Here is a 22,364-nt window from a genome sequence, read left to right as displayed (position 1 = left end):
TGCTTCCATATTTTGGCTGTTATAAATAATGCTGCAATAAACATAGGGGTGCATATATCTTTTCGAATTTAGTGTTTCTGTTTTCTTTGGGTAAATAACCAGTAGTGGAATTACTGGATCATATGGTAATTCTATTTTTAGTTTTTTGAGGACCTTCTATACTGTCTTCCAGTGGCTACATCAGTTTGCATTCCCACCAGCACTGCCTGAGGGTTCCTTTTCTTCACATCCTCTCCAACACCTGTTTCTTGTGTTGTTGATTTTTGCCATTCTGACAGGTGTGAGGTGATGTCTTATTGTAGTTTTGATTTGCATTTCCCTGATGGTAAGTGATGATGAACATCTTTTCATATGTCTGTTGGCCATCTGTATGTCTTCTTTGGAGAAATGTCTGTTCATGTCTCCTGCTGAATTTTTAATTGGATTATTTGTTTTTTGGGTGTTGAGATTTTTAGTTCTTTATATATTTTGGATATTAACCCTTTATCAGACAGGCCGTTTGCAAATATGTTCTCCCATTCAATAGGTTGCCTGTTAGTTTTGTTGGTTGTTTTCTTTGCTGTATAGAAGCTGTTTATTTTGTAGTTCCAATAGTTTATTTTTTCTTTTATTTCCGTTGCCTCAGGAGACATATTTAGAAAAATGTGGCTCTCTTCTGTGTCAGAGACATTACTGCCTGTGCTCTCTTCTAGAGTTTTTATGGTTTCATGTCTCACATTTAGGTCTTTAATCCATTTTGAGTTTCTTTAGTGTTTGGTGTAAGAAAGTGGTACAGTTTCATTCTTTTACATGTAGCTGAACAGTTTTCCCATTGCATTACTCTTTTCCTGCTTTGTCAAAGATTAATTGACCGTATAATTCTGGGTTTATGTCTGGGTTTTCTGTTCTGCTCCATTGATCTATGTGTCTATTTTGGTGCCAGTACCATACTGTTTTGATTACTACACCTTAAAATCTGGAATTGTGATACCTCCAGCTTTGCTTTCCTTTTTCAAGATTGCTTTGGCTAGTCAGGATCTTTTGTGGTTCCATACAAATTTTAGGATTGTTTATTCTAGTTCTGTGGAAAATGCTGTTGGTATTTTGATAGAGATTACATTAAATCTGTAAATTGATTTGGGTAGTATAGACATTTTAACATTTGCTCTTCCAATCCATGTCCTTCCAAGACATTCCTATTTCTTTGTGTCATCTTTAATTTCTTTCATCAGTGTTTTATAGTTTTCAGAGTATAGGTCTTTCACCTCTTTGGTTAGATTTAGTAGGTATCTTACTATTATGGGTGCATTTATACATGGGATTGTTTTTTTTTTTTTAAGAGAGGTCGTGTGAGGGGGCGAGGCAGAGGGAGAAGATGAGAGAGAATCTTTTTTTTTTAAGATTTTATTTATTTATTTGAGAGAGAGAGTGTGTGTGAGAGAGACAGAGAGCATGAGTGGTAGGGAGGGGCAGTGGGAAAGGGAGAAGCAGGCTCCGCACTGAGCAGGGAGCCCAACATGGGGTTTGATTCGACCCCGAGATCATGACTTGAGCCGAAGGCGGACGCTTAACCGACTGAGCCACCCAGGCATCGCAAGGATGAGAGAGAATCTTAAGTAGGCTCCACACCCAGGTCGGAGCCCAACATGGGGCTTGATCTCACAACCCTGAGATCATGACCTGAGCTGAGGTCAGATGCTTAACTGACTGAGCCACCCAGGTACCCCAGTGGGATTGTTTTCTTAATTTCTCTTGGAAGAAAGCATATTCATTCGTAGTCAATATGAATGAAAAACCAGAATATTAGGATTGTTATTACTATATCAAGATTATTATTACCAATAGATAAATTTAATAAGATTATTACTGGAGTCAATATAAAAATTAGAAATAGCATCAAAAATATAAAAAACCTAGGAATAAATCCAGTGAAACATAGAAAACTATATTATTAGTCCTTTTTGTGCTCTTCTTAAGAAATTTATTTGTGGAGGGGCGCCTGGGTGGCTCAGTTGGTTAAGCGACTGCCTTAGGCTCAGGTCATGATCCTGGAGTCCCGGGATCGAGTCCCGCATCGGGCTCCCTGCTCAGCAGGGAGTCTGCTTCTCCCTCTGACCCTCCTCCCTCTCATGCTCTCTGTCTTTCATTCTCTCTCTCTCAAATAAATAAAATCTTTAAAAAAAAAAAAATTTATTTGTGGAGATAGGTTGGGGAATGGGTGAAATAAATGAAGAGGATTCAGAGTACACAACATGATGAGCACTGAATAATGTATAGAATTGTTGAATCACTATATTTTACACCTGAAACTAATATGTTTCTGTGCTTGCTGTTTCTTCTGTACTTACCTGTGTCTGGTCTCCATTCTGTTCCATTGGTCCATTGGTCCATTGGTTTTATTCGTTGTGCTTCATAAATTTTGACGTTCATCTTGTTCAAGAATATGTTGGATATTCTTAGTTCTTTGCATTTTCAGATACATTGTAGCTTTTTTGATAGCTATGGAATGGCATCCCACTATCATTTAAATTTGCAGTTCCATGATTGCCAATTTCTTGTGCTTTTCGACCATTTGGAAACTTCCTTTTGTTAAGTGCTGGTTCAAAACTGTCTCACATTTTTCTACTATGTTGTCTTTTTCTTTTTAATCCATAGGAGTTCTTTATATATTCTGAATACAGTATGTTTTTCTTCTTTAAGAGAGAGTGCAAGTGGGTGTGGGGAGGTGGTGGAAGTGGTGGGAGAGGCTGAGGGAGAGGGAAAGAGAGAATCTTAAGCTGGAGCCGGATGAGCCTGACATGGGGCTGGATCCCAGGACCCTGAGATCATGACCTGGGCTAAAATCAGGAGTTGGATGCACCCCCAAATTTTTGTTGGCTCTGTGTGTTGCAAAGAATTTCTCCCACTCTGTGGTTGTTTTTTTTCACCCACCTAAGGATGAACTTACTTAATAAACAGAAGCCCCTAATTTCAGAGTAGCCACGTGTTGTGATTTCTGTGTATGCTTTTTGCTTCTTCTTTGTAGAGGAAAGAACACTGATAAATCTAGGATTCTCTTTGAGTAAAATTAAAATTTAATTTTTTACTTATAACTGATACTTGCTTTGCAGCTGTGGATTTCTTCAATCAGATTAATATGCTTTATGGAACAATCACAGATTTCTGTACAGAGGAAAGTTGTCCAGTGATGTCAGCTGGCCCAAAGTAAGACATGGTTTATGATCAATTCTCATTTTTACTTAAAAGTTCTTAGATAAGAAGAAAGTTTCTGACCATATAGTTTCTCTACTTAGCATCTCCTTCAGTGGTTAACTAATGATATATTAAGTCCAGATTTTTTAGCCTGAGCTTTATGGCTCTCCCTGTATAATCCTCCTTCCTCCTTTCCTCTCTTTGCTTATGAATCTCCTCTGGTCTATCCAAACTAGATTACTGGAAATACCTTACTATTCCCTCCATTACTTATACTGTGAAAACTTGCTCATTCCATTCTTTTTTTTTTTTTAAGATTTTATATATTTATTTGATAGAGACACAGCAAGAGAGGGAACACAAGCGGGGGTGGGGGGGAGTGGGAGAGGGAGAAACGAGCTTCCCACTAAGCAGGGAGCCCGATGCAGGGGGCTCTATCCCAGGACCCTGGGATCACGACCTGAGCCAAAGGCAGACGCTTAACAGCTGAGCTACCCAGGTGCCCCTCATTCCATTATTCTTTTGGATATTTTTCTTCTCTTCCCATCTCCCTCCAATCATTACCTGGTAATAGTTCAAAAAATCTTACCCATCTGCAAGGTCCACATCAAATGCTTCTTTCTTTATGAAACCTTTTGATATTTTCAGACTAGATCTGATCTGTTTAACTTTTTTGTCTTTGTGATTACATTTCTTTGTTATATTATACTTACACTCTCTATACATGTCTTATTTAACCTATTAGATTCCTTCTTCGTTTAAATCCCTTTTGGTGCAAGAACAATGCCTGCCACCTAGTTAGCACTTGGTAAATGTTTGCTTAGATCAATAAATTTTTGAAATTATTTAATTATTACTGTGGCTGATAATGACTGCTACCATTTATTTAGTGCTACCTAAAATGTTAGGCCTTTCATACATTTCATCTTTTACTTCATACAGCAACCCTATGAGGTAAGAAAAGAAATGGAGTCTGAGAAAGGTTAAGTAACATGTCCATGGTCCTATTATCTAGAAGCAGGCTGAACCAGAATTGAAATCTAAGTCTCGATTCTAGTGCCTCTACTCTTACTTTCTACATCGTATTATTATTTTATTATTATAAGAAATATTAATTGAGGGCGCCTGGGTGGCTCAGTTGGTTAAGCGACTGCCTTCGGCTCGGGTCATGATCCTGGAGTCCCTGGATCGAGTCCCGCATCGGGCTCCCTGCTCGGCAGGGAGTCTCCTTCTCCCTCTCCCACTCCCCCTGCTTGTGTTCCCTCTCTCGCTGTGTCTTTCTCCGTCAAATAAATAAATAAAATCTTTAAAAAAAAAAAAGAAATATTAATTGATACTTACAAGACATAAAGAGAGAGGTTTTAATTTTTAGTGCTGACTTTTTATAAAGTGTATCCTATACTCCCATCATATATAAGGTATAAATATCAAAACAAAACAACACTGCCCAAACTTACGAGTGTTTAGGAGTATTATCGTTATAAGTTGTGACCTTAGATTGCTAATCACTTATTGTAGACTATTTTTGGTGACTTTTAATCTTTTTTTTTTTAATTTTTTTATTTTATTATTTTTTTTTATTTGACAGAGAGGGAGCACAAGTAGGCAGAGTGGTAGACAGAGGGAGAAGGAGAAGCAGACTCCCCGCTGAGCAGGGAGCCCGATGCGGGGCTCGATCCCAGGACTCCGGGATCATGACCTGAGCCGAAGGCAGATGCTTAACGACTGAGCCACCCAGGCGCCCAATTTTTGGTGACTTTTAAAGAGTCAGATTACTAACTACCCAAGAGATGCAGTGTTATTAGTTCATAATCATACTTTATTTTTTGACCAAATTCACATATTGAACAAAGTATTACCTAGTTGGAGTTGTCTACCTTATCCTTCAAATTAATTCCAAGTGAGTTTAGATGTTTCTCGGAATCCAGTCCTTTTAAAGAGGACTGACAGCTTGTCATCAGAAAAGATGTTCAAAAGAATATGATCTAAATATTTCTTAAGGTAATTTTTTTGAAAAGAATTTCTTTTCAGACTATTTCAAACTTTGAAGCTTCCAGTAATTTTAAGTTGCCAGAAGAGCATAAGGAATTCCCATATTTCTTTCACAACAGATTCCCCAGTTATTAACATTTTACTGCATTTGCTTCATCACTACTCTGTGTATATACTCATTAACATTAATTTTTTATGAACCTTTTGAGCAAGTTATAGACATTAATGCCTCTTTTCCTCCTCATATTCAGTTGTGTATTTTCCAAAAACAAGGGCACTCTTCTACATCTCTTCTACGTAGCATACAGACCCTCCAGATCACTTCTTCCAGTCCATGGACACCATTCACATTTCATGACTGCTTCAACAATATCTCAGTTTTCCCTTTCTGGTCCAGGATCCAGGATCCTATCTAGGAATATGTATTGCATTTATTTGACTTATCTCTTCAGGTACCTACAATTTAGAATAATTCCTCAGTCTTTTTCTGGTATTGCCCTTTATATGGAAAAGAGTTAACATAGCAGGCCTGACTTATCTCTTGAAAGGCCTATTTACAAGGTTGATCTATGGATAGCAACTGGGAAGTTGGATTTCTTTTTCTTTTCTTTTTAAGTTTTCTTTATTTATTTGACAGTGAGCAAGAGAGAGAGCACAAGCAGGAGGAGCGGGAGAGGGAGAAGCAGGCTCCCCTGTGAGCAGGGAGCCCATGCGGGGCTCTATCCCAGGACCCTGGGATCATGACCTTAGCCAAAGGCAGATGCTTAACAACTGAGCCACCCAGGTGCCTTGGGAACTTGGATTTCAAAAGGGTTTCCACCTCCCTAACTTAAGATAAGACTGGCTCACTGTGCCTAAACTCTTTGTACAAACGGTATGGCTAATGCTTTCCTTCTGGGAATCTAGAATTTTAATCTGTTTTTTCTTTTTCGCTGATTTTGGTTTGTGTTCTTTCACTGTAATAAATAATAGCTGTGAGTACAACTGTGTGCTGAGTTCTGTAAGTCCTCTTAGCAAATCATCAAACCTGGGGGTGGTCTTGGGGACGCCTGACACAGGCTGTCTGACATTTCCTTATGACCACATTCAGGCTATGTATTCTTGGCTGGACACCATAGAAATGATCATTTTTTTCTCAGTGGATCATATCGGGGGCACACAATGTCAACCATCCCATCACTGGTGATGTTAACCCTGATTACTTTATCATCTTAGTGTCTGCAAGGTTTCTTTACCTCAAATTTGTCATTTCTCCCCTTGAAATTGACTAGTATTTTACTGTGAGGTTTTCTGATATTATACCAATATCCTTTGAACTAGGGAGAATTACTGCCACTTAGAATACCGCTGTGATCACTTTCTCCACAGAAACCTTCTCTAAAAAGCTGGTTAGAAAGAATGTATATATTTCTTTGAAAGTAACAGGCACAGGATCTCTATAAAGATACTATAAAAACAAAAATGATCTTCCTTTTCTTTTTCCTTCCTTCTCCTTCCTTCCCTTCTTCCCTCCCCTCCTTCTGCCTTTCCTTCCATTTACTTCCCTCCCTTCCTTTTTATTTTGAGAGTCTTAAGTTTTGTCCATTGTTAGTGCTGAGGAGATGCAGTTGTTCTCATGCTTTGCCATCTTTAGCAGAAGATGCTTGGGATTGTACCAAGGAGAGGCATTTATTAGTAGCTTAGTACTGGCCCCTTGCAAAGTGTTATTGAGTGATTACCTCAGAGGATTTTGTCAGTTATTATTTATTATTATTATTAACCAAGAAGTGATGAATATTCTACAGTTTGCAGTTGATAAGTTCATACCATGATGACAAATAAATTTCAAAGAGAATGGTCTGCCAAAAGTGGAATAAAAAATCAGTGTGGGCAAAATAGAGTTACAGGATGAAGTCATCTTAGGTATAAACATGGCAAAAGAAGAAGAATGGATCAGAAAATCATAAACTGTAGAAGTATAAGCAGTATATCAAAAAGCTTTGGGATATTGAAAGTTAGTATGCTTAAAAAAAGCTTCAGAATATTGAAAATTATTTTTAGGTCAACTGTGTCTGCTTTTGATTTTTGCATTTAAGAATACACCTGATCACTAACAAAATGAAAAATATGATTGGGAGGAAAGGCAAAAATGTTAAGGTTTCTTAACATGTGGGAGAAAACATGGATGAGTCCCTGTCTTTAAGTGAAGAGTAATGATGCTAAAAGTTCTACTATTCGTGGTCTCTGTCTCCTAAGAGGATCAAATAAGAACAGGCTTGAGTCCCCCTTAGAACTTTAGTTTCAGATTAGAAAGAATCTCGTGACTGTGAAAGTGATTTAAGCAGTGGAAGAGAATACCAAATGTTGGGGAATCTCTTCCTGGAAACCTTCAAAGTAGACTTGCAGTCATCCCTGTTGCCCAGGGTTGGCGGTAAGGTATGCTGTTAGAATGTTTTTTCACGTGTATCGTGTTGAGGTTTATTTTTCAGGTGTAAGTAGTTATGATTAAATGGAAAGCTTCCTTATTTAACCTATCTCAAGATCATTTTCATCATTTGAAATACTCTGTAGTATTTTTCCATTGTATTTTCTTTCACCTTCTTTGGTAGACTCACTGACCTATCATTTTGTCAGTTCAAACTGGAACAAGGTTAGAATAACAAAATTGATTCAAAGAGAGAAGCTAAGGGGTAGAAGTAATCTTGTTTCTTGGAAACTAAAATACAAAATGATAATTCAGTTTAGAGATTTTATGCTTTGGAGTTTCAGCTGTGTGCATATTCCTTATCTTAAAAATCAGGTTGTGGGTGTGTGTGTGTGTGTGTGTGTAACTCTATTATCATTCTTACCGAACTGTTTTTACCTACTCATTTACAAGCCTATCTCCTCTACTAGTCTGTTTTCCTTGACAGTATGGAAAGTTAGTGTCCCTTGGTCAAGAACAGTATTTCTCACGTGGTAGGTGCACATTAAATGTTGATTATAACAAAAGATAGTGTTCTGTTAATACCCAGGTCCTATAGGCATCTTTATTTGGGTTGCCGTTTTTCTTTAAAGGCATATTTAGCTCCTCAACCAAATGTACTCAGATATTGACTCATTTTCTTTGTGCATGTTACTTTGGAGCTTCCATGTCATTCTCTATCCTTAACCCAAAATTTAAAGCCCCAAGTTAAAAGAATTGTGTAAGAAGAATTGCATAAGGAGAAATGTTTTTCAAAGAAGAAAAACAACCATAAAGATTAAAGGTGGTTATCAGAGAAGTGGAGAAGTGGAAAGCTAGCTAGGTTTTCTACTATGGCAATGTATGATTCTAAAATATAAATGCTGTATATAAAGAAAAGCTTACAAAAAATGAGTTTGATGGGACCTGCTTAGTTTGGATCATGATAAATGCAAAATAGTCTAGTAACACTTTAAAGGCTCTAAATTTACATGCTAAATGCAAAATATCTTTATTTAGAGGAGCAGATTGTTTAAAACATGTCCTGTGTACATTCATAATATGCACACATATATAATATAAAAATATACACATTTTGTATAGGTATATACTGATATTCTGTGTCTATTATCTTTCCAATACAGATATGAGTATCATTGGGCAGATGGAACAAACATAAAGAAGCCTATTAAGTGCTCTGCACCAAAGTATATTGATTACCTGATGACTTGGGTTCAGGACCAGTTGGATGATGAGACATTATTTCCATCAAAAATTGGTATAATTGTTTTGTATAATCGGAATCTGTTATGATTTATCTAATTTTTTTTTTTAAGATTTTATTTATTTATTTGACAGAGAGAGACACAGGGAGAGAGAGAGCACAAGCAGGGGCAGAGGGAGGGGAGAAGCAGGCTTCTCGCTGAGCAGGGAGCCCGATGCAGCACTCGATCCCAGGACCCTGGGATCATGACCTGAGCCGAAGGCAGACGATTAACAACTGAGCCACTCAGGCGCCCCTATGATTTATCTAATTTTATGTGTTTCTAGAGCTTATTGGCTCTCTATTCCAGGAACCATACTAAACTGCCATACCTATCAAAATATTTCTAATTTTATACATTTAAAAGCGTTTTATCTTTTTCACACTGAGTTTATCATGAACATTAAGTGAAAGCTCCCTGTAATTTTAAACAACAAGAAGATTAGTATATCTTGGATAGTAATAAAATTTAGCCTGTGTTATAGAAAAAAGATACTGGGTATGCAGAGAGTATCATCTGCCACAGTCATATCCATTTCTTGTTTAGGGAAGGAGTTTATATGCCTTATTTCCAGTTTTACAGTGTATTTGTGGCAGAGAGGGAGTTTGAATTTATGACTACAGTGTGAATCTTACAGACTGTGAAATCAAGCTAGGTGAGAAGAAAACAAGATTTGCGGGGTTAGCCTGTTATCTACTGAGTGACTTTTGCTTTTTTATATTTGCTTTTAAGGAAATTATATTTTCTTTCAAGTGGAAATTGTTCACATCAAGATAATTCATATGATTTTACCCTCTCAAACTTCTTACAACTTGTGTTTTCTGAAGAAAATAAGAATTTGTTCTTCTATCAACAGACAACTTTTTGACTATATTGTATGCTTTTAGAGTTTGGAAGAATGATATGGTGGAGGAGACCGCAATGTAAATAGTTGCTGTTATTATGGATTGTTTTAAACACATTTATTGAATGTTTTAACTACTTTGGAGCCTTTGTAATAAAAGATCTATTTTTCAGGACTGCATTACTTATATCCATCATAATCATTTTGGTTAAGTGCTATCACCTTAGCTTTTATCTCTTGTAATATATTTTATATATATATTTTATATATATTTTATATAACCTTTTATTATGACTGAATTTCACATATATTTTATATTTTATAACCTTTTATTTTGACTGAATTTCAGGCTTTTAGAAAATTTGCAAGAATTATGCAAAGAATCCCTATATACCCTTCTTCCAGATTTTTTTCCTTCTTCCAGATTTTTCAGTGGCTAACGTTTTACCACATTTGTCTTCTCTCTCCTCCCCCCAACTTCATGTTTTCTTTTTCCTGAACTGCTTGAGAGTAAGTTTTATGTATGATGCCCCTTTATCCAAATCTGCTTCAATGTGCATTTTCTTAGAAAATCACAGTATAGCTATCAAAATCAGGAATTTAACAATGATACAATACTATTTAATTTATAGATTTTCCTCAGATTTTTCAAATGTTCCCAGTAATATCCTTTATAGTAAAAGAAAATCTTTGACTTCTGTTTTCATTCACTTGTCATGTTTCTGTAGCTTTCTTTAGTATGGAATATGTATACTTCATTCTTTTTTGGTCCTTCATGACATTGATCTTTTTGAAGAGTATAAGCATACTAATTTATATAGTGTCCCTTCATTTTGGTTTGTCTTATGTTTCTTTGTGATCTATTTATGTATAAATAGATCACTGTATATATATACACAATATACTATATACATAAATATATAATATTTAAATATATATATATACACGTGTGTGTGTGTGTGTGTGTATATATATATATATTTAAGACTTTTGTTTTAAAGTAATCTCTGCACCCAGCATGGGGCTTGAACTTAAAACCCCAACCCTCTACTGACTGAGCCAGCCAGGTGCCCCGTGACCTATAATATTTTAAAATGAGCAGAAGGCAATGTGATAAGGCAATGTGATAACACTGAATCCAATCTGGGTCATTTAGCCAGTTTTTTTTTTTTTAAAGATTTTATTTATTTATTTGACAGCGAGAGAGGGAACACAAGCAGGGGGAGTGGGAGAGGGGAGAGGCAGGCCTCCCGCTGAGCAGGGAGCCCCATGTGGGACTTGATCCCAGGACCCCAGGATCATGACCCGAGCCGAAGGGAGACGCTTAACGACTGAGCCACCCCCAGTTTGACAAAAGACATGGAATTTTGTATTTTTTCTAGTCTTGTATTTGTTTAATTCTGTAAAAGTGCTCTTACTCATAAAACAGTGAACCTCATTGAGGGTGACTGCAGCTAATTTCAGAATAAATGTAGACCTGGAAGTGTTAGGAAATAATTTCCATAGAGAAAACATAAAAATGTATTGCAGGCATTGTAAGCAACACTGAGCATGGTTAATATTGTTTGTGTTCAGCAAATATTTATACTGAGACTTGATGTTAAGAAATCTGAGGATATGAGTGTGAGTTTTAGCTTCATTACCATCTTAGGCATACATTTATTTCATTTTAGTAAAGTGGTAGGTAAAAAGGCTTATAAGGGGCTTGCTAACGTCTGGTTCTAATTCCATGGAAGTTTTAAAGTTTATTTTCATTCATGATATGTTGAGAACTTCCAGAAAGTAGAGTGGGTATTATTAGTAATTCACAAATACTTCCTTTTAGCTTTGTCTTGTTAATTTATGTTACCGTTTGTTGACAAACTCCTACTGCCTTGTTCTTGTCTCTTCTTAATAGAGGGCGTTGTTTATCTATTTATTAGGTGTCCCATTCCCGAAGAATTTCATGTCTGTGGCAAAAACTATACTCAAACGCCTCTTTAGGGTTTATGCTCACATTTATCACCAGCATTTCGACCCTGTGATCCAACTTCAGGAGGAAGCGCATCTCAATACATCTTTCAAGCACTTTATTTTTTTTGTCCAGGTAAGTTGAATTATGAGGCCTTTTTTGCTCAGTAAAACCAGTTATCTGCAGAGTTCCAAGGTGAATCCTGCATCCATACTTTTAGGATAAAATTTGCCTTCTCTGTCTAGTCTTTATCCTCTTTTATACTTACCATGATGATAAGGCCTTTTGTTTCTGAATTCCATTCATCTCCAGATTGGTGGCTTGCAAGTCTAAAATGGATCTTTGAGGTCTTGTTTTGAATTTGCTTCATTTAGCAGGCCATATGGAGGGACTGAGTTAGGAACCTGGCTAGTTTGGCAGGCCTGTAGATGAACTTGGTACCTTTAGCACATTAGCATTCCTCCTAATCGTCTTAACCCTTAATTCCTGTCTACCCTAGATTTTTTTTTTTAAAGATTTTATTTATTTATTTGAGAGAGAGAGAATGAGAGACAGCACGAGAGGGAAGAGGGCAGAGGGAGAAGCAGACCCCCTGCTGAGCAGGGAGCCCGATCTGGGACTCGATCCCGGGACTCCAGGATCATGACCTGAGCCGAAGGCAGTCGCTTAACCAACTGAGCCACCCAGGCGCCCAGATTTTTTTTTTTTAAAGCATATTCTGGCCTGGAAATGGACTTTGTATATAATACCTTTTTTTCTTCCTTTTTAAAACCATATTCTGAATAATTTTTAAGTTAGGTACTACTTATTATATCCAAAGAAGAAAAAAAGGTCCCAAGGAGTGTTGCTATTCCAGAGGTCCATTAGTCTTTTCTGACTCTGGTTGACCTCCTCTTCCTTCTCCCTTTAGTTCTCAGAGGTGTAGACTAAGAGAAGTTGGATATTTTCATCCTGCTATAATATGTAGACCACTAATAGGCAGGAGTGAAAAAGAGGTGGAAATGGTTAAGCTGACCAGCTTTTTTGTTGTTGTTGGAGGTTGAGAGGGTAGATGATAGGCAGAAGTCCAAATCTTGAATCTGTGTAATTTTTTTTATATCTGTGGGCATATACTTATAAATGCCCTCCCCTTACCCCATCTCCACTAAAGAAAAATGTGTCTATTTTCCCTCTATACCTACCTCTCATACTGAACACACACATTTTGTGTCTTAATTTCACCTATATAAACACATTTTAGGAGATCTTAACTTGCCCAAACTGTTGCTCCAAGCAGTTACTTCACCATGGTATCCCACCTACAGACACCCATAGAAACAAAGAAAATGTTATTTCAAAGTTTGCTTCTGTGCTTTGGTTTAGGCAGAACATGATTGCCAATGTTCAGGTTTTAGTGATTTAGGATTGGGTTTTATCTTACTGTATGATCTTACCTTTTTTTTTTTTTTAAGATTTTATTTATTTATTTGAGAAAGAGATAGAAAGAGCATGAGCAGGGGGAGAGGCAGAGGGAGAGGGGAGGCAGACTCCCTACTGAGTGCGGATCCTGTCTCATCTTGGGGCTTGATTCCAGGACCCCGAGATCATGACCTGAGCTGAAGTCAGACTCCCAACCAGCTGAGCCACCCATGCATCACTGTATGATCTCATAAAGTACAATGTTATCTCTCAACTCCTAGCAAATAGTAGGGGATTGATAAATACAGCATTACCACATCTGAGCCTTTTTATATCTTAAGACACTGTGACCTTCTTAAAGGTAGGTCCATTAATTATACAGTCACCCCTTGACTGAGCAAGAGGGGCCTCTGCCCTGGCCTCACTACTTAGAGAACCCTATTCTGGCACTTCTCTAGCTGTACTCCCTACAGTGTAGGGGACCCACAGGACAAAGAACATACCTCCCAGATTCCACTGGTTTGTGCTTAGGTACCTCACACTTCAGCATTTCCTTTCCACATCGTCCCAGTTGTATTTCCAATGTCTGCATGGGTCTTATCCTTGGGTCCATTCTTTCAAGGGAAAGTCATATCTCTGATATATGTACCTCTAAATCTAGGCTAGTGGGTAGTCAGATGGCAGCAGTTTGTGAAGGTGTCTGGCCATGGCCTATATAAATCAGCCAGGTGTCACACTCCTGCAGGTGAGGCCCCTTGAAGTGCAGGGTGGAGCTGGGGGTTGGAAGATCAGTGAGATTTGCTGAGGGTCAGGGACAGGCTCTCCTCATGTTACTACTTTCCAGTGTAGAATCCTGAGGAATTTTGAGAATTCTAAATTTGATTCTGTTTTCTTGCTCACTATGAAGGCACATTTGTCAAGGCGGGAAAATAGAACGTGTTTTATTTAACAATGTATTAGCTTAATGTAAAATTTAATAGTCATATGATATATATCCATTTGTGTTCTTAGTCCAGATCCCACAAATCTTAGGGGTAGGCTTGCTCTTAATGCCCCTAATGCTTCTCCCCAGTATTTACTATAGTGGTTGGCATATGATCATGTTAATAAATGAACGAAAATGGGAACTCAGAATGCCCCACTATGGCAGAAGATCAGAAGTATAGACAGTCGATATTTATTAGCCTTACAATTTTATAGTTTGGGGGAAATCTGTTGAGAACTGAACTTCAGAATGACGGGTGGAATTTTAAAGAAGCAAAAATTAAATCCAGGCTTCCTAATTTGTTTCTTATAGGACTTTACACGTTACTCATCTTATTCTCATACCCCATTTCATGATAGTTTGCAGGTGTTAACTCTTTCACTCTTCTTATAATGCTGAAATTTGCCTAAGATGCTAGATTTTTTGGTCCCCATTTGGCTGACTATATCTAAATGATACTCAGGTTATTCCCTTTTAACAAGAAGCAGCACTCCCACTTACTGTTATGCCAGGGATTTACATGAAGTGGTTAACACACAGTATCACATTTAGTCCCCACAGTAATTTTATGAGGTAGGGGGATTTACTCTAATATTATTATAGACATGTACAACATAATATCCAAAGTGCTTAAGTGATTTGTCTAAGGAAGACACAGCTAGGGAAGAGAAAAACATTTTATTGAAAAAAAGATTAGACTTTTATTTACTTTGAAAGCTAATTTCCAACAAGTGTTAATAGGAATCTGCTTTGGAATGAGACGTAAATAATACATCTTTACTATTTTTTCCTGCCTTTATCATGCATAGGAATTCAACCTTATTGATAGAAGAGAACTTGCACCACTCCAAGAACTGATTGAAAAACTCACCTCAAAGGACAGATAAAAGGATGAAGAGCTGTGCAAGTTGTTCCTCAAATGAAGTGTGTGGAGTGTATATGGATTTTGTTGTGTTTTATTTTTATTTCGGTCGTTTTTGTCTTAGGTTTGGGGGGCTTGTTTGGGTTAGTTTTTCTTTATTCTGAATAAATGAAACTATATTCTATTGCTAGAGGAAGCCAAGAACCATTCTCTATATATTTGATAGGGGTAAATTTTGTCTTAGTGGCATACAGATTTTTTGTTTTTTTTTTTACTTGGTTTGATTACTTGCAAAATTTTTGATAATACTCTGTGTTGAAAGAAAATGCTTACTTGATTGGACTGCTGATGGATGGGGGTTCTGTGTTATGTAAATTGTGGCCAATTTTTGAAGTCCCCAAAAGACTTACGTTTTTAAGTGCCTTGGCAGGCTTACTTCTGAGGTGCAAAGCACAGACATAGAACTGAACAGGGCTTGAAATATTAGGAATACTACCCAGGGCACTTACTGATGCATGTTTTAAAATATCTATGATAAAAGCCATAGTTTACCTAAATTGGTGATCTCCAGCTTTTACTACATTGAAGAAATACAATTTGTAAAGGTGTGCATGTAGAACATAAAAAATTAGTATTATTTTTGATATTGGTGGTAATTCTGTTCAACAAATGCTTAAAGTTCTACAAGCAGGTCTTTTTCCATCTATTGATATCTGTGATACTGAAACTTGAGGATGTTGATGTGTAATACCTATTGCATTTTAGCTTCTTTCTACATGTTAACTGCACTGTGGGTGTGAAAATTCAGGTTATATATAGGTTTGCCATCTTCAGAGGTGATGCTGAACTGTGAGGTTTCTTAGCAATTGCCAAATGAGCCATAAGTCTACAGAATTCCCTTCTACTTTGAAGAGGAGGGGATGGATAGGAGTGTGTGTTTGGTTGGGACGGTTAATTTGTATGGGGAGCTATAGATGGGATTAAGTATGGTGAGTCAAGTTCAAAAAGTCTTGTCTTAAAATCCTTGAATAGAGTGGCATTAAGATTTTAATCAATTTCTTGTAAACAAAGTCTTAGAGACTTCCTTTTAGGAATCAACTTCCATGAGAAGTTAAAAATAAAATATTAATTTTAGGTGTAGACGTTAAACATGGAATTTAAGGACTATTTGGGGAAATTGATCATGCTCCAGCATTTCCATTCAGTGAATGGAGCTGGTGTTTGCCTGTCATTTTAAAATGATACAGTACCTTCTTTGCTTATGATAGGCCCAATTTGAAGCATTCTGACTTCTAGTTTTTCCACTGTGAAAGGAAATCTTTTTCTTTGCAGTGATACCAGACAATGAAAGTGCTAATTCAGTAGTATTAACTTCTGCATTTTATTTGTCATGACTCTCTAGTGAATTATTCCCATGAGTAAAAAGTTCAGAAACTTAGTTTTTAAAATAATGTTAACATTTTTTACTTCAGTTTTATTCTCAAGAAATATCTTTTTCAGACTTCCAGTTTTAATTTTGTCATTTCTAGTAAATCTCTTTCTCCTTCAGTTACCTATATATATTCTTTCTTCAGTTTGAAATACACACCTTTTTCCTTGTAGAGTAGAAATCTTGTTCTGAAATTATATAGACTAAAAATGGTCACTAGGAAAGAATCTTATGAAATCAGTTTGTTTTGCCATAACAAGAGCAGTGATACAATTTAATGCCATTGCAATTATGATCAGTAGGAACTGCCTTTTTCTCCATTTCATTTCTAACAATCATTCTCCAAGTACCAATAGTAGAAGTAACAGGAGAGCCTGGCAGAGGCAAATATATTGGACACTTACTGGTATTGTGTATGAGAACAAGCTGATTTCCTTAAAACGAACCTTTTATTATCCAAATAGGTAATATCAGCTACTATGGTTGATTCAAAAATAAAATTTGGTGTCAGATAATTTTGAGTCCTATTTATTTATGAAAATGAAGCACGTGGTTTTTCAAGTAGTCTTCCGTACTGCATTTGACTTTATATAAACCCAGAAACAAAGGGGTTGCAATAGCCAAGTGTAGAGAACAGTGAAAAATTGTTCTTGCTCTTTTTAAGCCTTACACGGTAGTATACTGTAAAAATGGAAAAAATGTTTCTATAAATTAATGTTCAGTAGTAGGCCCTACTTTCCTACTGTATGTAGATAGGAGTTTGTTGTCACTGTGTCAGAATCTCAGGTGCCTGCTTCTGAGTATTCCTTTCAACAGAGGTATTATTAGGAAGTAAGGAGATGTGTAAGTGTATATATGGTAACAAAGTAGAGAAGTTCTCCCAGGGAGAGGCCTGGAACTGTACATGGTGTTACATGGCTATAGGTAAGGAAACACTCACCAGAGCATGTGAGAAATAACTGATTTATCAAAACGTTGCTTTGATGAGTTCCCATGAGCATTAGTAAGATGCCCTTTATAGAATAAGAATCAAATCTCGGTTTTACAGCAGAGTTTGATATAATTGTGTATTAGATTCTTTCCAGATCTCTTAATTTATAAATAAGCAAGATAATGATTTTCCCCCTTGCTCTTTATACAGAGATATAAAGCAAAAGTTGGTTTTCTCATCCACTAATAAAAGCATAAAATATAAAATAGTAAGTTAACATAGTATTATTGTCACAATGCTTTGGTTAAATTTGAAATGAAGCAAGTTTTAGGAATGATTTTAAATGATGGAGAGAGATTTTAAATGGTGGTGGAGAGAAATTAATAACAGAGTGAAAATCTGTTACTAAGCAGTAGATGGTGCTACTGGATTTCATTTGCTGACTTGATTATTTTGTTTCCCATAAAAGCCATGGCATTAGACTGCATTAAAACAGTAGCACGTGTTAGTTTAGCTGGAAGAGCTTTGGTGGTCAGTTTACTTTGAATTGAAAGATTTTAGATTGCTCTTTCTCCGTTTGTCATTTGTAAATTCTAAAGGGTCAGCATAAAATGTATTAGGTGGGAGAAGACAGGTTTAGTGTGTAATATATCTCAGACTGAGTTGCTGCCTGGCTTATCAGGAAAGATAAAACACTACAATCTCTTATCTTCAGGAAATACAGATGGTGTGGATATTTATATTTTACATGTAATCACCAAACTCCATTTTATGTATTAGCATTTTCCCTGCTTATGGGAAAAGAGCAAAATGACATTTCTTTTATACCTTTATGTACACCCTCTCTGAGAGAGGTTTTGATAACCACTGAAATGGTAAAATATGTGAGATACAATTATTAAGTTGTAGGGCTTTCTTTTAAAATAAGTATGTCATACCTTAAACATCCAAATGAGAGTTGATCTTCAGGGTGGTTCCTGGGGAGCACTACTCTTACCAGCTGTGTTTTGAAGGTGTAACGTTTTTGTAACATTTTTAGAGATGCCTTGAGAATTGGTCTATGACTATGCAAGAAAATCTATTCCATCATTTTAGTTGCACTGAAAACTTCTGGCAGCTTAATATGACCTATCTCAGCCACCAAACCAACTCTACTTTGCTGGTTTCTTAGAACTAAACCATTAGGGAAGTTCAAAAGACTGCCATAGGTTCTAAATTTGCAAGAGAGAACGTTTTGAGCATTGGTAGCATCATTTAATAAAGGGATAGTTTCTTGATGTCACTACTTTGAAGTATCATTTGGATGTATAGGTTTTATTTAATTCTTAAAAATTTAGTTTAATTACCTTACAGCTAAATATAATAATTAAAAAAATCAAAGTCTATCTCTTGTTTTCTACTTTTGTTTCTTTCCCTGATAACTTTTGAATTTTATCTCAACTACTGTAGGATAGTTTTGATTGAAGGGATAGTAAGAAAAAATGGATCCAATATTTAAGATAGAAGTAGCTTAAGGTAACAACAGCCTTTACTGTTTAAACATATTTTCACTCAAATGAACAAATGAATTTAAAGACTGCAGATCATTGTACAAAGAAATTGGAATAAATTTTATGTAATAATTATGCTGAATTTTAAGCCTGCATATCACAGATAAAATATTTAAAATTGTATAATCATTTCATACATTGTTTATAACTTTAAAATTTTGAATGTCTTTTTAAAAGATGTGGGACCAGAAGTATATTTGTAATTTGAAAATGTGACTGCATACCAAGGGGAAAACTGATTTTGAAACTTAATCTGATATTCTAAAGAACAGACCTAATTTTTAGAAGCGCTATTCTGGATCTGTACTTTAAGAACCACTCCTAAAATAACTTAAATATTAGAGTTTTGTCATAATGTTAAGATTCACCCATAGGAATTACTGTTTTTCAGTATCAGTGTAATGGTGTATGAGATTAATATTTAGAGGTAAAGATATGTCAAGATTTAATGGAAAAGTTTAAGATACAGCAATTCTGACTGTAAACAATTTGAATTTTTAAGATGTTTCTAATGAGTTAATCATAGAGAATAATTTATTTTAAAGGTATAATACTGTGTTCCACGTCTTCCATTTATAGCTGACCTGGTACTTAAATGTTGACAAAGGAGAAAAAATACAGGTTAAAATATTGAATAATCTCAGTTTTGCAAGTATGATGCAAGTTCTTTTTCTGCATGTAATGCTGTGCAATAGAAAATTTTAGATTACAATTCTCAAAGATACTGAAATCACTGGCCTTTTTTCATTCTGTTTGTCATCTCCTTTTCCTTAAGTTACTTCTTACGCTATTGACTTACCACCTCCCAACCCCCCATCGCACTAAGAAAACGAAGTAGGTTGATTGTGCGGGTCCTCCTTGTTAGTGATTCTGAAGTACTTTCTATCAATACATTGACAGAAGTGTTGGAAGGTGCAACATATATAAGCATTTTTGGTTTGTTTTGGTTGACAGCTTCATTTAAATTGTGTCACTAAACCTGAGATTATTAGTGATTTAAAATTTTTGTTAATATTTAATTTTTCTTCTGTGTATTACATTCTTATGTTAGTGTTTTACACATGTTTTCATTTTAATTTTGTTCTGAAATACTTGTGCAGGTTGTAAAATAGATTAGTGCATTTTCATGTTAAGAACATGTTTCTCCTTAAATTGTTCTGCAGAGATAACTATTTTTAGGGGAAAATAGTTTTTTACAGCCACTAGATTGTATTTGTTATTTTTGTACATGCATAACTAAGGTGGTAAGGGCCCTAATCCTGTGGGGAACACTTAACTTTTGTTCTATTTGAAATTTTCCTACACATTATTACTTAAAATTATCTAAGAATTGTCATGAAATCTAGTTGAGAGATAATACAATAAACATGACAAGACATAAGAGTTGGATAGAGATCATTTCTGGGGACAAAAGCTGAATGCTGCCAGTGACATATAATGGAAGCATAATGGCAGCATTCGCACAGTGTAAATAATGCAGAGAATGCGAAAGACAGGGATCCTGCTCTCATGAAGATACACCGTTTTTCTCTATTTTAAGTAGCTGGATGGGGAAAAATGGTCTAAAATAGGAAATGCAACATGAACACTGTGTTGAAAACTGTGCCAAGATTACTCAAATTCTAGTTATTACTGATCAAAGTTTAACTGCTTCATCATTTTATTTTAAGAGGGGATACTGAATGTCAGAAAATCTGTCATATGTTTGAGAGATGTAAATAATGTATACAGACTTGTATGTGATGGGATGGGAAATATTTAAATTCTAGGTTTTTTTTTTTAAAGGAAGAAACTGAATGTTTATTTAAAAAATTAATAAATAGTTCTGTTTGGCCATGAATCCTGACTTTGCATTACTGATTATTTTTGCTATAGATGTTCTCACATTAAACACATTCCTAGGGAAATACTGAAAGTATGGAATATGTTGGACATTTAAAATTTGTTAGGCATTATTTTAAAGATTTATTTATTTTAGAGAAAGCGCACATGCATGCGTACATGTGAGTTGGAGGATGGGCAGAGAGAGAATCTTGAAGCAGACTCCTCGCTGAACGTGGAGCCCAATGTGGGGCTCCATCCCACAACCCATGAAATTATGACCTGAGCCGAAACCAAGAGCCGGATACTTAACCGACTGAGCCACCCAGGTGTCCCTGTTAGGCATTATTTTTAATAAGGTTCACAACCACCCCAGAGGTTAGTATCTCATTGTCTTACATACTAGAAAACTGAAGCTCAGGAATTGTATAAGTCACTGATTAGGACTAGGATTTAAAAACCCAAATAGGCTTGACCTTGAAGCCAATGCTTTTGTTTGTTTTCTTTAAATACTCTACTGCCAGGAGAACAGTTAGCAAAATAATTATTTGTTGGCCTTTCTATCAAGCTTTTATCTAATATTTTGTTTTCATTATAGGCCATTAAAGAATATTAATAAGCAGTATTGGAGGATCTTCATTTTGCCCTGATACCTAAATTCCAAAAGGAATTGTGTATTTTAGAGTATTCTCAGAGTGTTTAATTATTTACAGATATTTATGTTTAGAGGCATTTGTGTTTGGACAATCAGGTCCACAGTCGCCCAGTGTCACCAATTGGTATTGTAGAAAAGATTAGGAGTAGAAATACTAGTCCATGCTGATATGATTTGTGCCTGCATACTTTAAATAAAAACACCTTGTTATTTTGCACATACAGTATCTACAAAGCATCCACTGTGTATAAAGAAATACATACCCATGTAAAAATTAACTATATTTTGGTAATTAGGTCATTTGCCTCTATTGTACTAAATTTAAATAGTTAATTTTTCATTATATAATATTACTTGGATTGATGAATTTTGGTATCAAGTTCTAAATATTCCTTTAAGCAACCACGTTTAATAAATGTTATACTCCTGTTTTAAACAGCTTAATGAGTACAGTGTCACAATTTCTTGATGACCTAAGTTTACCTTTACAAGCATGCAGTGTAATATAGCTTCCTTTGATAAGGAGCTATATAGGATTGATGGCTCCCTGCTATGCCCTTCTAGCTTGTTATTTTGCTATTGCACTTCAGATTTGCTGGAGGCACCCTGACTCCCCACTCTTGCTTTTATGATGCCTTCTGCATTCATGTGTTTCTAGGCAATAATGAAGGTTACAAGGAGTATATTATAACCAAGCTTATTAAGTCAATCAATATCATTTTACAGAAGTTGTTGGGTTGGTGTGTACAAACGCATGGGCTGTAACCACTACTTATCAATGTTCAGGGACTTTTTTTTTTTCCCTTTGTTCTCATTTTCTGAGTCGGTTTAGAGTTTTCTTAATAAACCTCTATGTCAAGATCGTGTCCTTAGTTATACCAGCATTCCCACAGAAGAAAAAGAATTCCCAGATTGAAGGAGTTGTAAAATTTCTGGCATTTCGAAAGGGTGAAGATGGTGGCATGCTCATGACTGGCTGGGTGTTCCCGGTCTTTTATCTGCAATTCCAAAATCTGAAAAGCTTGGAAAACAAAGTATTTTCTTGAATTTAGTGCAAACTTAACCTGTTCTGAAGTTAATAGTTTTTA

General features: G+C 36.0%; 1 protein-coding gene across 4 annotated transcripts in view; it reads left to right on the top strand.

The window, feature by feature from the left end:
- MOB1B (MOB kinase activator 1B) overlaps positions 1-20,640 on the top strand; it is a 66,081-nt gene extending 45,441 nt beyond the window's left edge. For 3 of the 4 annotated variants that reach the window (XM_081812309.1, XM_081812312.1, XM_081812313.1), the window contains 4 exons: positions 3,090-3,183; positions 8,731-8,864; positions 11,617-11,780; positions 14,838-20,640. In XM_081812309.1, coding sequence (XP_081668435.1) covers positions 3,090-3,183; positions 8,731-8,864; positions 11,617-11,780; positions 14,838-14,915 — 470 coding nt within the window. In that variant the 3' untranslated portion in view covers positions 14,916-20,640. Of the gene's footprint in view, positions 1-3,089; positions 3,184-8,730; positions 8,865-9,582; positions 9,774-11,616; positions 11,781-14,837 lie in introns of those variants that run through there. The other variant, XM_081812310.1, reaches the window with a different exon arrangement.
- The last annotated feature ends 1,724 nt before the right edge of the window (positions 20,641-22,364 follow it).

The sequence above is a fragment of the Leptonychotes weddellii genome, chromosome 2, assembly GCF_054177405.1.
Source record: "Leptonychotes weddellii isolate Sample4059 chromosome 2, ASM5417740v2, whole genome shotgun sequence".
NCBI lineage: Eukaryota > Metazoa > Chordata > Mammalia > Carnivora > Phocidae > Leptonychotes > Leptonychotes weddellii.
Note: the sequence above shows the minus strand (reverse complement) of the source record. Positions and strands in the feature narration are given on the sequence as shown.